We start from the raw sequence: 17,177 nt of genomic DNA, 5'->3' as shown, positions 1-17,177 counted from the left end.
AGCAGGCAGTGAGCTACTCATGAAAGAAGGGTTTGCAAAAGGCTTATATATGGAACACTGGACAGCGTGGCCCCTATTTATCCAAACCCTACTCATTCTGAGACCCTGAATTTACTACTCTGGCCTGCCCAGGGTCCTGAGAAGCAGAATTCCAATCATACAACATCTAGCTCTAGAATTTACTGTCTGAGAGCAAATGCAGTTAAGTACCTTTAACAGATTTAATGAACCAGACTTTTTCTATTCCTGTAATTCTTAAGGGGTCTTCAGTGATTAGCCTTCACGCATTTAAAAGTTCCTTCGGCCCTTTCTCTGAAATGACCGGAATGGTGAGTGTTAGAAAGCAGCTTTTATGTGGGACCAAATGTGAAGTTAAAATGTTTAGAATGTTTCTGTCATTAAGGAGAAGATAAGGTACCATGAGCATTTTCCTTCAGATCCCAAACAACTCCATACTAAGGACATTAATGGTATTTTTAAAAGTGTGTGTTTTTATGCAGAAAATAAAGGTCCTGTGGTGGAGAAGTGGATGAGTTCGTGTGTGCTTTGGAGCTCCTGAGCACAGGGGACTTTGCTCTGCATAGATGTGGAAGCATCCTAGAACTACATCTTATGGGACCAGAATCTCAGCCTAGAAGGGTGAGCAGTAAAAATTAATAAACAGAAGTGATTAACCACCTGGGCGCAGTGGCTCACGCCTATTATCACAGCACTTTGGGAGACTGAGGTAGGCAGATCACCTGAGGTCAGGAGTTTGAAACCAGGCTGACCAACGTGGAGAAACCTGTCTCTACTTAAAAAAAAAAAAAAAAAAAAAAAAAAAAAAAGGCCGGGCGCGGTGGCTTAAGCCTGTAATCCCAGCACTTTGGGAGGCCGAGGCGGGTGGATCACGAGGTCGAGAGATTGAGACCATCCTGGTCAACATGGTGAAACCCCGTCTCTACTAAAAATACAAAAAATTAGCTGGGCATGGTGGCGCGTGCCTGTAATCCCAGCTACTCAGGAGGCTGAGGCAGGAGAATTGCCTGAGCCCAGGAGGCGGAGGTTGCAGTGAGCCAAGATCGGGCCATTGCACTCCAGCCTGGGTAACAAGAGCGAAACTCTGTCTCAAAAAAAAAAAGAAAAATAAGATTAGCCGGGTATGGTGGTACATGCCTGTAATCTCAGCTACTCAGGAGGCTGAGGCAGGAGAATTGCTTGAAGGAAGGCAGAGGTTGTGGTGAGCCGAGATCGCAACACTGCACTCCAGCCCGGGGAACAAGAGCGAAACTCGGTCTCAAAAAAAAAGAAAAGTGATTAACCAAAACCATCTAACAATGGAATTAAAATGATTTTTCAAGATATTTTATTCACTTCTAAGGGTATCCTAAGTTGTTCCTGTCAGGAGTGATACTGAAATCTTGTTTTGGCTTCCCTGGATAATATCCAGTTCTGTTTAAACAATCACTCTGGCTGACAGTATCACCAGCTCTGTTTATAGTCTGGAAGGCCTGAAGAGGAGCAGCTTGAAATTCCCTCCTGTAAGATAGAAGCACTAACATGGCTCCAAAAGTGGGGAACAAACAAACTTATAAGAGAAAAGAAGGTTAAATCTGGTTAGATTTTTTTTCTCTGCATCAATTCCAAGTTCCCAAAGCAGAGCAGAAGAGATTGGATAGTGGATGAAGAGATGATTTTGGAAAATTGGACAGTTTTATTGCATATTCTTAGTTATATTCATAGTCAGGTGTTTCCATTGTATCCCGATTAATGAGACTGAGGTACTGTGAATTCTCTATCAGTCACACCCTAGAAATAAAAATATGCATTACAAAAACTGAAGATTCTGGGGACTATGTGTGGCACTGGGCTGCTCCATGTGAACAAGAATTTGAAAGCTCACAATTTCTCGAGGGGATCATCTGTCTGTGTCACCCCTCACTTCATGTCTAAGATGTCCACTGGCTCTATTCTGGGATGGCCAGTTTTTACTCTCATTATTATAGTTGAGATATAAGAATCATATGTCCTTTGCTCTATGCTGCTTCCCCAGTGACAAGACTTTTTTTTTTGGTGAGAATGGTGATCATTTGACCATAATCTGTTACGGTGGCTTTGCTTAGCCCCACCTTGACTAACCACACAGTTCTGCATGGACAGCACTCATGGAGTACGGACAAAGTAAGGAGGCCGCAAGCACCAAGGCTGTAAGCAGCACTCTGCCCCGTGAGCGCAAACCAGCTAAGCGTGCGTAATTGAGCTCAGGAGGCAACGTGAGTCGTGCTTCTTACCAGGGATACACCTTTCACTTGAATGCAGCAAGAATATCCTCAAAACCTCCTATCAAAACAGATGTGGAATCTGTGTCACCCAGTTTTGTTTAAATTTCAAGCCTCTTATGAGTGACTCAAGAATATTCTTGCTGTATCATGTGGAAAAACAATAAAAAGGATTTTAGCATGGTCAGAGAAATCAGGAGCGGCTCAACCAGGCTCTGTAACATAAGTCACAACCCCAGGGCTGCTAGAGAAGAGACGGGGTGGAGGGGCAGCCAACATACCGGCGTCCAGCAGCAGCTTCACTATCTCAAAGTTGGAGTGGGACACGCTGTAATGGAGGGCTGTGTTGCCGTTGCCGTCTGCCAAGTTGATGACATAGCGGAGGACATCTGGGGAGATGGCCTCAAAAGCAGCGATGTAGTCCCCCACCATGGCTGGAATGGCCGACTTCTGACTGGACACGCGGAACCATTCATGCTGGAGGGTGTTCAGACAGAACCTCTGCCAAAACACCGAGTGGCCATTAGTTCTTCTATTTATAGACCGTTAGAGTGCAAGTAAACTGTCCTTTTATAGTCAAAGTATATGCAGTTAGAGTCTGCTCTCAAAAACAAGACCCACAGCCCTAAGAGAAGCTTTAAACACCAAACTGGCACATCCCTGATTTTAAACCACACGTAGATGCTAATGTCTGTAAAGGAGGCCAGATAGCACCATGTAGAAGCAGAGGCTCTGGAGCCAGATCACCGAGGTTCCAAAGCAGGCTCTGCTACCTGTAAGCTTTATGACCCTAGGGAAGTTATTCTGCCTCAGTTTCCTCATCTGAAAAATGGGGATAATATGGTTCTTTCAATTTACTATCAAACTATTAGTATAATGAAATCATACTGGCCTTGCAAACAATTTTCATAAAAATCAGGAAAAAATTAACAGGCCTACACTGAATTATGCTACTTGCTTCCTACCCAGACCAACCTCACCTCCTTCAACTCCTCAGCACAGCACTAGGTTGGGAGATGGTAAGTGTATAGCTAACCCAATTCCCACATCAATCCAAAACTGTTCAACCATGGAAGGGAAAATAAAAGGAAGTTAGTTCCGGATGGGCTTCCTTTTTCTTACCAGCTCTACTCTGACTTCCTGAGGCTGTGGACACAGGAACATGGCACTTGCTTTGTGGATGATCAAGTCAAAGCTGGATACGTGAGGCTCAGCGGAGACTGAGCATAGTTAGTGCTGGTGATGAGGATAACTAAAATGCCTTTTCAATGGGCTTCCTTTCCTCTGAGTTTTTTTTTTTTTTTTTTTTTTTTTTGAGACGGAGTTTCACTCTTGTTACCTAGGCTGGAGTGCAATGGCACGATCTCGGCTCACCGCAACCTCTGCACCTCCTGGGTTCAGGCAATTCTCCTGCCTCAGCCTCCTGAGTAGCTGGGATTAAAGGCACGTGCCACCATGCCGAGCTAATGTTTTGTATTTTTAGTAGAGACGGGGTTTCACCATGTTGACCAGGATGGTCTCGATCTCTTGACCTCGTGATCCACCTGCCTCAGCCTCCCAAAGTGCTGGGATTACAGGCTTGAGCCACCGCGCCTGGCAGCCTCTGAGTTTAATAATTCATTTCTGCTTTGCTTACTGTAAACGTTTAAAAGTAAAGAAAGCCTATTTGGCATGTTCAAAAGCACCAGAAGCCACTAAGTCCTCTTTCTGTAGAACAGGTAGAGCTGGGATTATAGACCTCCCATCTCTGTATCATCCAACTATAGATTATTTAGTTTTAACCTTTTCAATCACATTTTGGGACACTTGAAAAGGGTCCTTTTTTCCCTGTATTTTATACATTCAGATTCCTCTTTCTTTGAAATTGTCACACAGAAAGAAGGAAAATTATGTCTTCTGGTTGTCCTAACTATTACTGCTAAATAACTGGTACCCTGACATGATTATCTCGTCCTGGCACTGTCTCGTCCACTACTTTAAACCACACAATACTTTAAATACTTTCGCACAAAATAAACATTCAATTAACAAAAAAATAGGGCCAGGTGTGGTGGCTCCTGCCTGTAATCCCAGCACTTTGGAAGGCCGAGGAGGGTGGATCAAGAGGTCAAGAGTTCGAGACCTGCCTGACCAACACGGCGAAACCCCATCTCTACTAAAGAGAAAAAAATTCGCTGGGTGTGGTGGTGCATGCCTGTAATCCCAGCTACTTGGAAGGCTGAGGCAGGAGAATCACTTGAACCCGGGAGGCGGAGGTTGCAGTGAGTCAAGATTGCGCCACTACACTCCAGCCTGGGTGACAAAGCAAGATGGTCTCTAAACGAGGGGGAAAAAAAAAAAAGTACCCATCAGAGTGTGTGCATGACACCATGCTCGGCAATTTGGAGGATGCAGGAATACAAAATCCTTACCAAAGACCACATAACCTAGAATCTGGAGAATGGGGAAAGAAAGAGTATGCTATGGCTGTAAAATCTGGGGTTGTAAAGCACCACTTTTAAGTTCAGGTTAAACCTGATGGGAAATACTGACACTTGAGTGACATTTCATGGTTTTACCACTCGTGACCAAGATACAGCCTGGCATTTTTATGAATACAAATTCATGAATTTCAACACGTAGTTCTATGTTTCCCCTTGACTAGGAATTTTTTGAGAGAGGGTATCACTCTGTCTCCCAGGCTGGAATGCAGTGGCATGAACATGGCTCACTGCAGCCTCCCAAGTAGCTAGGACAACAGGTCCATGCCTGGCTAATTTTTGTATTTTCTGTAGAGACAGGGTTTTGCCATGTTGCCCAGGCTGGTCTCAAACAACTCCTGGGCTCAAGTGATCCACCTGCCTTGGCTTACCAAAGTGCTAGGATTACAGGTGTGAACCATTGTGCCTGGCCTTGACCAGGAATTTTATTTAGTACAGCTGACCCTCTGTAGCCACAGGTTGCAGAGCTATAGATTCAACCACCCACAGAGTGAAAATATTTGAAAAATGAAAAATAGAAAAAAATAACAGTATAACTTATTTATATAGCATTTACATTGTATTAGTTTTTTTTTTTTTTTAAGACAGTCTTGCTCTGTCACCCAGGCTGGAGTGCAATGGTGCAGTCTTGACTAACTGCAACCGCTGCCTCCTGGGTTCAAGCAATTCTCCAGCCTCAGCCTCCAAAGTAGCTGGGATTACAGGTGTGCACCACTATGCCCGGCTAATTTTTTGTATTTTTAGTAGAGACAGGGTTTCTCCATGTTGGCTAGGCTAGTCTCGAACTCCTGACCTCAACTGATCAGCTCGCCCTAGCCTCCCAAAGTGTTGGGATTATAGGCATGAGCCACTGCACCCCCCTCTGTATTAGGTATTAAAATATACAACAGGATTTAGCTATGCATAGGTTATATGCAAATACTACACAATTTTACATAAGGGACTTGAGCCTCTGTGCATTCTGGTATCCCGAGGGGATCCTACATTACCTCAGTGCACTAAAGACAGAGCTATCGACCAGTGGGTTAGTCTTGCCTATGAAAGAACGTGCACATAAAAACTTCAACACATGAGAATGTGTCATACTTGGCCATGGTGTCAGATTAGCCATTGGCATAGCAAAGTATATACTTATGTGTCCTATGTTGTACCATTCATGATCACTAAGGCAACTACAAACTCTTTGCTGTTTGCCCTGAATCTCTTAGATTGCAAGGAGATAACAAGTGCAGTTATTTTTATGTTTAAAAATAGTGGCCGCCTGCATTTCACATCAGAGCATAACATACAGTTTTGTAACTGAAAGGAATGCTGACCTTGGCCCAGATAGATAGGTTTCTTTTAAAAACTTAACCTAACTTAAAAAAATTCTTGGATGCTGCTCCCTGGATCTTAACATTCTACAAATAGAAGTGAACTATGTAGAGAGATGACGACTGACTGCAATTAGCCCTCTGCAAGTGTATGCCTCACAGATGCCTCCACCCCAAGAAAAATACAGGGTGGGTGAGGGATGTCCAAAGTTGTGCCTCAAGGAAACACTGGCAGTGTGATCCAGGGAGCAAGACCGCATGATGTTTACCCAGCCCACTCATGCTGGAAATGGTTCAGGAGAAGAGCATGGAAGCTACAACTCAGGGTCAGCCTACAGCTGGCCGTGACCCCGAGCCCACTCATGCACTTTGTATGGGGATGGTGTCTGCAGGTCAGACTCACCATATCTTTGCTGGTCAGAGCTTTGGGGTCATTTATATTATTTTTCAGTAAGTTGCATGCAGACAACATCTTTTCACTTAATTCATATCTGAAAGGGAAAAAAAGAGAACTTAAAATTGGTTACAAGAGGAAAGTCATTTTTATTTCAAACTATATATACATATATTTTTTCTTTTGAGACAGGGTCTTGCTCTGTTGCCCAGGCTGGAGTGCTGTGGCCTGATCATGGCTCATTGCAATGTCCGCCTCCCAGATTTAAGCAATCCTCCTGCCTCAGCCTCCCTAGTAGCTGGGACTACATGTGTGCACCACCTGATCCAACTGATTTTTTTATTTTTAGTAGAGATGGGGTTTCACTATGTTGGCCACGCTGGTTTTGAACTCCTGACCTCAGGTGATCCACCTGCCTTGGCCTCCCAGAGTGCTGGGATTAGACGTGTGGGCCACTGTGCCCAGTCTCAATCCTATGTTTTTTCAAAAGGCAAGTGGCCCCAGGCCTAGGCAGGTGGTTATGGCACAAGGTACTCGGGTGTCCAAGGATCACGTCTACTGTGCAGTGCCGACACCTCCAGCCAGAGACTGAGACCTTGTTTGGGAGGGTGACTTTCAGCTTGATCAATTTGGCCTTTATGACATTATGGAATAACATTTGGAGATTCTGCTGGTTTTTTTTTGAGACAGCATCTCACTCTGTTGCCCAGGCTGGAGTGAGTGCAGTGGTGCAATTGTGGCTCACTGCAGTTTTGCTGTCCCAGGCGCAAGCAATCTCCCTACCTCAGCCTCCCAAGTAGGTGAGATTACAGGTCTGTGCCACCACACCTGGCTAATTTTCTTTGTGTTATTTGTAGAGACAGGGTTTCACCATGTTGCCCGGGCTGGTCTCGAACTCTTGGGCTCAAGTGATCTGCCTGCCTGCCTGCCTAAGCCTCCCAAAGTCTTGGGATTATCGGTGTGAGCCACTGTGCCCAGCCTGTTCTAAAAATATTTTTACTCTTAAGGGGGTTGAAGAAGGTCCAAATTATGGTTTTTTGAGTCAGGGTCTCGCTCTGTCATCCAGGCTAGAGTGCACTGGCACGATCATGGCTCACTGCAGCCTCAACCTCTATGGTTCAAGTGATCTTCCCAACATATCCTCTTGAGTAGCTGGTGTGTGCCACCACGCCCAAGTAATTTTTTGATTTTTTGTAGGGATTAGGTCTCACTATGTTGGCCAGGCTGGTCTCAAACTCCTTTGCTCAAGCAATCCTCCTGCCTAAACCTTCCACAAATTACCATATATTCATTATGCTGACCAGTAAACCACACATCTGAACCCATACTTGGTGAGTCAAGAAGTGCTTAACTCATATGAAAAGTTAAGCATAAAAATCAGATGGCAACTATCACACTAGTCTTTAAGTAAAATTAAAAAAAAAAATGACATATGATATACCAATTTCATCTCAAAGCTGTTAAAAAAAAAAAAAAACAAAAACAAAAAACCCAGCCGTCTGAAACACTTGGAAATATAAGCTAAAACCACTTACCTTGTGTTAATGCAGTTAAACTTTCATTTGCAAAAATAAGTAGAGGTAAGTTTTCTGAAATGTTCTATTTATATTTCATGTAGTGAAAAACCATACTGAAGTTTCCATCTTTTCTGTTCTCTATTTTTATGAGTATCAAATCCTTATCTGCTAATAATCTTGAAAACTTATATTTTTAGGCACATGTGTCAGCCAACCAGAGTGTTTGGTATTTCATCTCAGCTACTCTTTATGAAATACCCAAATCCATTCTTGTGTTCCTGATCACTCAATGTGTAACAAAATGTTACATCATCTTTATAGTAAATGTGATCTTTGGCTGAGGCCAAACAACTGTTGCTCAATCACACAATGATCCTGTCATAATGATACACCTGTATCAAGATAAATGGCTAAAGATAAAATCTGAAATCTTAAAGTATGCTGGCCACCAAAAAATTATGTCTTTAAATGTAAGGTAAGGTGTTCAAACAATGACAAGTTTTAGTGAACTGTGGTTCCATATGTTAAATTATATAGCAGAGTTAAGGTTTCAGAAAACAAGGGTGATTAAGTATCAAGCCATTCTCTTTTTCTACCATAAGAGATCTAAGAGTTGCCATACTCTGCACTTGTATACGTTAGTATCTCAAGATGTGCATATCTCTGAGGAACAGATAAAAGAAACAAATACATGTAATTGCAAAAGCTCTGAACTGGCCAACTCTTACTGCCAAAGTATATTAAACGTGGGAGGGGCAAGGGAGGGAAGGGGAATGTACCACACCTCTCTCTGATTTCCACCTTCTCAGGTTCACATTCTTGAACCTGCATTTCATCTTCCACCCTGGCAGACTTGAAACCTTCAATATTAACTGCATGGTGCCCTTGTGCCATTCCCCGAGTGTCTTCATCCTCCTCCTCTTCCTCCTCTTCTTCAAGAGGATACTCAATGACATCACACTCGTCATCTGACTCGGAAGAAGAGCTTTCATCTGAGCTGGAATCATCACTTGAAGTTGTTTCATACCTAGGTGGCAATTGGGATTTCAGGAGATGCAAGGTGTGCCCACAAAGACCCAGTGATAGAAATTTCTATGAAGGGATTTGCTAACTGACTTCAGAAATTTCACTAGTGGTTTTAGATCCTGCACTTAGAAATTCAAAGTAAGGTCTATTTAAATACCTGGTTGTTTTGAATGAATTCTAACTTAAAAGGGACAACCTGATTGCCAATTGGCATTATATGACACTTATTAAAGAAAAATAATAGCATCTCTGGCTTAGTATAAATCAAGAGAAAATGTACTTTAAAATGTACTTTATGTAAAAGAGATCTGTAATTGTTAATTTTTTATTCCCCCCCCCCCATTTCCTCCTATTTCATCCTATTAATTTCCCCAGTATCAAGGTGAATAGATTACCTAATCAATAGTTTTTCTAGTGTATGCTCTCCAAAATCTCCTGGCCGTATCACTGAATAAAACTTAAGATTTGGAAAACAGGCACTGTAATGTTAAACCTTGATGGTATGGTTTGCCATAAACATTATCTTAACTAACTTTGTACTATTTCTTTCTTGGGGGTGGGGAGTGGCGGACCATGTATCAATCAGTTCATTGCTTTGATTCAATTGTAGGAGGCCAGAGAGGCCCAACTATTTACATGGGCCGATGGAAAGAAGGAACAAACGATAAACATTCTATTCAGAAAGCAAATTGGTGATGTGATTATCAATTGTGAAAAGCCCTACAATTTGGCTTGTGAACATGGAGAGCTAAGCAAAAGAACCCATTCTGAAGGAGTAGATGACTATCGTTGGCCCAGAGAGTGATGCGCTCAGTCTTTTTCTGCTCAATTCTGAGTTCTTACATAGTTGTCCAACACACTGCAGGAACCCTGCTGCCTGCTGTGTTCCTTGAAGACTATTTCTTTCAGATCAGAGGTGAGGAGATGGAAACTGCTCAGCTTCATCAGGTATCCTTAAGAGAGTGACAAATTCTTAAAGACAGCAAGAAGAGGAGAGAAAAGCCCAAATGCACCTTTCTCAGGAGGGAATCTTCCATCACCGTGCTGTGGCCGCTTCCCCGACTAGGCACCTTGAAATGTGACTTAGATAGGCAGGAGTCAAAGGAGACTGACAATGTTAGCCTCTAGAACCAGCATCTTTCCTTACCCTCCATTAATGCCAACAAACTGAAGATTCTTTTTCGTGCCTTTTGAATCTTTGTTACCATCTTTCTTCTTCATGATGGACTTCAATGTACTTTCATTGCTTGTACATGCTGTGGAAAGAAAAGTCAATCAAGGCGATCAAAATGAAAGCTCATATCCATACAGTTAGATGAATAAGTAATCTTTTTTCCTGTACAGTTTTTTCCCTCATGCATGTAAATGTAGATCTTGGCATATATATGTGAGAAGTTTGCACAAAATTCAATGGGAAAGTGTGTGCACGCAAAGAAAATAATTCAAAGTTCTATTAACAATATTCTTCACATGGGAAAAAAATCAACTACTACTTCCAGACATAACAAAGCCAGTGAAAAATGATATTTGTATCTGGCTTACTGCTTATAAAGTAATGTCGTGTCTCTTTTGGGCCTCAAGGACCATTTAGGCACTAAATAGGGATTATTATTTTTCTTCAGCTAAGATAACATGGAAAAATTTATGCCTGCCAGAATGTGAATAAAACGCTGCTTAAAATATTTCAAGATTTGTAGTATCAGGTAAGCCAGAATGTGAATAAAATGCTGTTTAAAATATTTAACAATTTGTAATATCAGGTAAGCTTTCTTTGGTAATTTTTTTTGAGACAGGGTCTCCTTCTGTTGCCCAGGCTGGAGTGCAGTGGAGTGGTCTCAGCTCACTGCAACTTCCACCTCCCAGGTTCAAGTGATTCTTCCACCTCAGCCTCAAGAGTAGCTGGGACTACAGGTGTGTACCACCATATGCAGCTGATTTTTGTATTTTCAGTAGAGATGGGGTTTTACCATGTTAGCCAGGCTGGTCTCGAACTCCTGGCCTCAAGTGATCTGCCTGCCTTGGCCTCCCAGAGTGCTGGGATTACAGGTGTGAGCCACCATGCCTTGCCTCTTTGGTAACCTTAATATAAGAATATTCTGGGCCTACCTTCCAAACAACAATATTATCTTTCTTCCAGGTCAATTTAAAAGGTACAATGACATTAAACTGGAATGCTGGCAATGTTGGTCCTAGAATCCTGATGCCAATGACTGTTGGTGAGAAAAGTTACCGTAAAGGCCAGCGGCGATCTGGTCGTCTGTCAGGTTCACTGGAGATAGCGTACCTTCCTGAGTGGGGAAGGCATCCAGGCTGCTGAGAGGCTTTCCTTCTGAGGTTCCCACTTCTTGCTTAGGCTGGGATGTCTGGGAGCTTAAGGGACTTCCTGACTGAAGGCCTCCACACTTACACGTATGTCCCAAATTATTGCCTATCAGGAAAAAGAAAGGCACAGAGTGTGTTAGGACTAAAAAAGTAGGCTTAAGGAAAAAAAAAAAAAAAAAACAACTCTTGCAATTTGTAATTTAAAGTGGGACTATTATCCCAGCCACCAAAACTCAAAAACCCCCTTTGACTCTTCACCTTTCCTGATTTCGTTAGCATGGGCAGGCTGCCGAGCCTCGCCATCCTAACTCCGTGGCACCTCTTTTCTGTTTTGGCTGCTACCACCATAGCCTTGGTTTCCAGCCGTGAAAGTAGCATCCTTACTGCCCCTTTGCCATCACTATTTCCCCTCTGGCACAATGCTACAGAGTATTACTCCAGCCAGCTCCAATGGCATCATTATTCTAGCTAAAACAAAATGTGACAATGCCTAAAAAGTACCCACTGCTCAGGAAATGTAGTCCACACTGCATAGCCAGACATTCTAAACCATCCATAATTTGGCACTGGCTGACCTCTCCAACTTCATTTCCCACTCCTCCTGTCGTCCTTACTGGGACAGGGACTGCATCCCATTAAGTGCCAGCACTTGCTGGATAGAGATGCGGGTCTCTTATTTCCTGGCAGCATGCCTCAGCTTATGCCCTTCTACCTGGAATATCTTTCTTCCCCATCTTCATACAGTTGTGCCCTCCCCTCGCTGCCTCTTCAGAGTCTTTCCTGATCTCTTTCACTAGCAACAACGTTCCTTGCACTGAACTCTCACAGCCCATCTTCTCCTGGGATCTGTGATACAAGGTACAAGATGATTTGTATGATGGTTTGAGACCCCCTTCTAGACAGTAAGTAGTTTGAGGGCATCAAACAGTTCTGATCAACTTTCTCTTACCAAATGTACTAGAATGCTTTTGTATATATTAGCAAATATATGTATAGTTCACTGAAGCAGAAAATCTGGATTCAATATTTTATAATTTTGATATACAGATATGTCAATGAAAAGAGTCAAACTTTATTAAAAAAAAAAAAAAAGAGGTTTACTCTGAGCCAAATATGAGTGACCAGGGCCAAAAGCACAATCACGTGAGGTTCTGAGAACATGTGCCCAAAGTGGCTGGGTTACAGCTTAATTTTATACATTTTAGGGAACTAGAAGTTACAGGCAGACACCAATCAATACATATAAGGTGTACAGTGGTTTAGTCTAGAAAGGTGGAAGAACTCAAAGTGAGAATGAGGCTTCCAGGTCTTATGTGGATTCAAACATATTCTGATTGGCAGTTGCTTGAACAGTTAACTGTCTAAAGGCCTAGAATCAACAGAAAGGAGTACCTGAGTTAAGATAAGGGTTTGTGAAGACCAAGGCTCTTATTATCCAGATGAAGCAGGAGTCTACATAGATTAAGTCTACATAGATGGCAAATGTCTCTTATCAGACCTAAATAGGTACCAGACTCTTACTCTCTCCTGGCTCAGGAAAAGACCTGGACAGGTAAGGGGATTCTCTACAGAATATGGATATTCCCCACAAGAGACAACCTTGCAGGGCCATTTCAAAATACATCAATGAGGCCGGGAGTGGTGGTTCACGCCTGTAATCCCAGCACTTTGGGAGGTCGAGGCAGGCAGATCACCTGAGGTCAGGAGTTCAAGACCAGCCTGGTCGACATGGTGAAACCCTGTCTCTACTAAAACTACAAAAATTAGCCAGGGGTGGTGGTGGATGACTGTAATCTCAGCTACTCGGGAGGCTGAGGCAGGAGAATTGCTTGAACCTGGGAGGTAGAGGTGGAGGCTGCAGTGCCAAGATTGTGCCACTGCACTCCAGCCTGGGCAAAAGAGTGACAGAGTAAGACTCCGTATCAAAAAAACCAAAACAAACAAAGAATACATCAGAGAAATATATTGTAGGGTAAGATACTTCAATTTCTTTTAGGGCCTGCTATCTGTCATGTGATGCTATACTAGAGTCAGTTTGGAATTTATCTTATTGCTAGGAAGAGTCTGTTTTGTCACTCCTAAGATTTCTGTTTTAATGTTAATGCTGGTCAGTGGTGCCTAAATTCCAAAGGTAGGGTATAATGAGGCATGTTTGACACTTCCTTCCCATCACGGCCTGAACTAGTTTTTCAGGTTTATTGTGGAATCCCCTGGCCGAGAGGAGGGATCTATTCAGTTGGTTAGCGGGCTTAGAATTTTATTTTTGGTTTACAGATGTATCACAGAATTTTCAATGTGGGTGATACAGAAAAACGTTTGTAATATATGGCTAACTGAAAAAAGCAGATAATACAATTCGACATATTGTGTGATCCTATTAAAATACATTACTACACACATACACATATACTAAAAATTATCATTGCTAATTCTATGATCATTTTAATTTTTCCCTGGATTAGATTGGGTGCGGTGGCTCATGCCTGTGATCCCAGCACTTTGGGAGCTGAGGCAGGTGGATTACTTCAGGTCAGGAGTTTGAGACCAGTCTGGCCAACACGGTGAAACTCCATCTCTACAAAAATAGAAAAATTAGCTGGGCATAGTGATGTGTGCGTGTAATCCCAGCTGCTTGGGAGGCTGAGGCAGGAGAATCACTTGAACCTGGGAGGCAGAGGTTGCAGTAAGCTCAGATTGTGTCACTGCACTCCAGACTGGGCAACAGAGTGAGACTGCATCTCAAAAAAAAGAAAAAAAAATTCCCTTAGATTTGCCATTTTCTCTATAGTGAATATGGGTTAACTGTGTTGAAAATCACTTTTAAACTGAAAAATTATTTGACTTAATTGCCTAAAAATTTTATCCTAAGGATGTACAAGAAGATACAGAAGGCTATTGTTTTCATTTTTAAAACAGTAAAAAGTGGGTCAGGCATGGTGGCTCACACCTGTAATCCCAGCACTTTGGGAGGCAGAGGCTGGTGGATCACCTCAGGTCAGGAGTTTGAGACCAGCCTGGCTAACATGGTGAAATCTTGTTTCTACTAAAAATACAAAAAATTAGCTGGGCATGGTGGCACACACCTGTAATCCCAGTTACTTAGGAGGCTGAGGCAGGAGAATCGCCTGAACCTGGGAGGCAGAGGTTGCAGTGAGCCTAAATCGTGCCGTTGTACTCCAGCCTGGGCAAGAGTAAAACTTGGTCTTTATATAAAAAACCAACCAAACAAACAAAAACAGTAAATGAGGAGGACAGTGCCTATAAAAAACTAGCATATAAGCCCTGGTATATATAGACAAAGGAATTCTATATAGCCGTTACAAATGTTGATGCAAAGGATATTAACATACAAAGATGAGCATGATGTGCATTAAAAATAGGTCATACAAGCCAGGCGTGGTGGCTCACGCCTACAATCCCAGCACTTTGGGAGGCTGAGACGGGTGGATCACCTGAGGTCAGATGTTGAGACCAGCCTGGCCAATGTGGTGAAACCCCATCTCTACTAAAAATACAATGGGCTTGATGGTGGGCACTTCTATTCCCAGCTACTAGGGAGGCTCAGGCAAGAGAACTGCTTGAACACAGGAGTTGGAGTTTGCAGGGAGCCGATATCGCACCATTGCACTCCAGCCTGAGCAACAAGAGCAAAACTCCATTTCTAAAAGAAAAAAAAAAAAGTTATACAATAGTATGGAGAAAATAAACCTACTTTGGTAAATGATTTTCTTTTAATTTTTATTTATTGAGACAGAGTCTTGAGCTGTTGCCCAGGCTGGAGTGCAGTGGTACGATCTCAGCCCACTGCAACCTCTGCCTTCTTGGTTCAAGAGATTCTTGTGCCACCATGCCTTGCTAATTTTTGTATTTTTAGAGACGGGGTTTCACCCTGTTGGCCAGGCTGGTCTTGAAGTTGTGACCTGAGGTGATCCACCTGCCTTGACCTCCCAAAAGTGTTGGGATTATAGGCATGAGCCACTGTGCCTGGCCTTATTTTTAATTTTTGTCTCAGTTCAAGTTTTTTTGAGATGGAGTCTCACTCTGTTGCCAGGCTACAGTGCGGTGGCATGATCTTGGCTTACTGCAACCTCCGCCTTCCAGGTTCAAGCAATTCTCCTGCCTCAGCCTCTCAAGTAGCTGGGGCGACAGGCACATTTCACCATGCCTGGCTAACTTTTTTATTTTTAGTAGAGACTTAAGTTTCATCATGTTGGCCAGGTTGGACTTGAACTCCTGACCTCAGGTGATCCACCCGCCTCAGTCTCCTAAATTGCTGGAGTTACAGGCATCAGACACCGCGTGCGGCCTCTCAGTTCAAGTTTAACAGAAACTAGAAAAGATCAGTGGGCTGATGCCCTTTAACGATACAACACACAAGTCATTGGCCTGCACCACAACACAGCTAAGGCCATTCCCACAAAGGAAACAATGGCTGGCCTCTTCACCCCGTTTCAATGGTCTGCCTTCTAACACACCAGAATTCACCTGAATCTGAAGTCTTATGTTTTACTCATGGGGAAAAAAAAATACAAAAGAGGTTTTGTTCTCATTGCTGCCTTCTGGCACTGGAAAATAATTTTACTTACATATACGTATTAGAAAAATCATGGAAGGATATGCAGGAAACCCATTTAACATTGCTTTGCTGGCTGGGCACGGTGGCTCATGCCTGTAATCCCAACACTTTGGGAGGCTGAGGCGGGCGGATCACGAGGTCAAGAGATCAAGACCATCCTGGCCAACATGGTGAAATCCCGTCTCTACTAAAAAAATACAAAAATTAGCTGGGCGTGATGGCGTGCGCCTGTAGTCCCAGCTACTCAGGAGGCTGAGGGAGGAGAACTGCTTGAACCTGGGAGGTGTAAGTTGCAGTGAGCCGAGATCTTGCCACTGCGCTCCAGCCTGGCGCCTGGTGACAGAGTGAGACTCTGTCTCAAAAAAAAAAAAAATTCAAAACAAAACAAAAAACACCGCTTTGCTAAGGCTAGAGAATCACAGGCTACTATATATTCTTTTCTTTTTGTCTCCAATATTTCCTCAATTATACTTAGAAACATAAATTACTAACAAAAACATTGAAATCTACTCACAATAATGTGATCACAACTTTATCCCTTTCAAAGTAAAGTTCTGAAATCTCTTAGATTCTTAGAAGAAAAACAGTTTAAGTGTTGACTATTTTGAGGGAATTTGAAGAAAAAAACTAATAACAAGCCCTAAAATTGCTTTAAGTTCTATTCTTCATAAGAATCACCTGCGATGTTGGCTAAAATGCAGATTCCGAGGCACATGCTGCCAGAGGTCTTTCTGTAGTTCTGGGATGGGGGCCCAGTGATGCCATTTCTGACATTCCCTACCACCTACAAGAATCACTGATGCAGGTGGCCCACTTTGAAAACTGGTTTGAAACAATGACACTACAATACAAGAGAGCTGGCAAAAAATTTAAAGTGAGGCATGAGAAATCATCTAAAAAACGTTTTCTTTTTTGAAATGGAGTCTTGCTCTGTCACCCAGGCTGGAGTGAGTCCTATCAGCTCACTGCAACCTCCGCCTCCAGGGTACAATTATTCTCCTGCCTCAGCCTCCTCAGTAGCTAGAGCTACAGGTGCATGCTTGGCTAATTTTTGTATTTTTAGTAGAGATAGGGTTTTACCATGTCGGCCAGCCTGGCATCAAACTCCTGACTTCAAGTGGATATCATCTAAATTTCAAACCTCATTCTTCCAGCTAAGGATTCTGAAGGCCAGCTAGGTTCAGTGACTTGCCCCAGGCCACTGAGCTGAACTAGAACTCACATTCCTAATTCTGTGAACAGTCCCTTGTCCACTAATCAACAGCACAACGCTTTCTCCTCTAGCTGTGGG

At 42.9% G+C, this 17,177-nt stretch overlaps 1 protein-coding gene across 27 annotated transcripts in view; it reads right to left on the bottom strand.

The window, feature by feature from the left end:
- The window catches only part of KANK1 (KN motif and ankyrin repeat domains 1), a 240,357-nt gene that overhangs the window by 5,478 nt on the left and 217,702 nt on the right, over nucleotides 1–17,177 (bottom strand). For 16 of the 27 annotated variants that reach the window (XM_074394727.1, XM_074394726.1, XM_074394725.1 and 13 more), the window contains 5 exons: nucleotides 11,219–11,416; nucleotides 10,136–10,244; nucleotides 8,747–8,989; nucleotides 6,455–6,542; nucleotides 2,540–2,759 (listed from right to left, as the gene is read on the bottom strand). In XM_074394727.1, the coding sequence (XP_074250828.1) occupies nucleotides 2,540–2,759; nucleotides 6,455–6,542; nucleotides 8,747–8,989; nucleotides 10,136–10,244; nucleotides 11,219–11,416 (858 nt within the window). The remainder of the gene's footprint in view (nucleotides 1–2,539; nucleotides 2,760–6,454; nucleotides 6,543–8,746; nucleotides 8,990–10,135; nucleotides 10,245–11,218; nucleotides 11,417–17,177) is intronic. The other 11 variants (XM_010346151.3, XM_039461327.2, XM_074394734.1 and 8 more) reach the window with 3 other exon arrangements.

This window comes from Saimiri boliviensis, chromosome 2 (genome assembly GCF_048565385.1).
Source record: "Saimiri boliviensis isolate mSaiBol1 chromosome 2, mSaiBol1.pri, whole genome shotgun sequence".
In the NCBI taxonomy this organism is placed as follows: domain Eukaryota; kingdom Metazoa; phylum Chordata; class Mammalia; order Primates; family Cebidae; genus Saimiri; species Saimiri boliviensis.
This window is presented reverse-complemented; position numbering and strand designations above follow the sequence as displayed.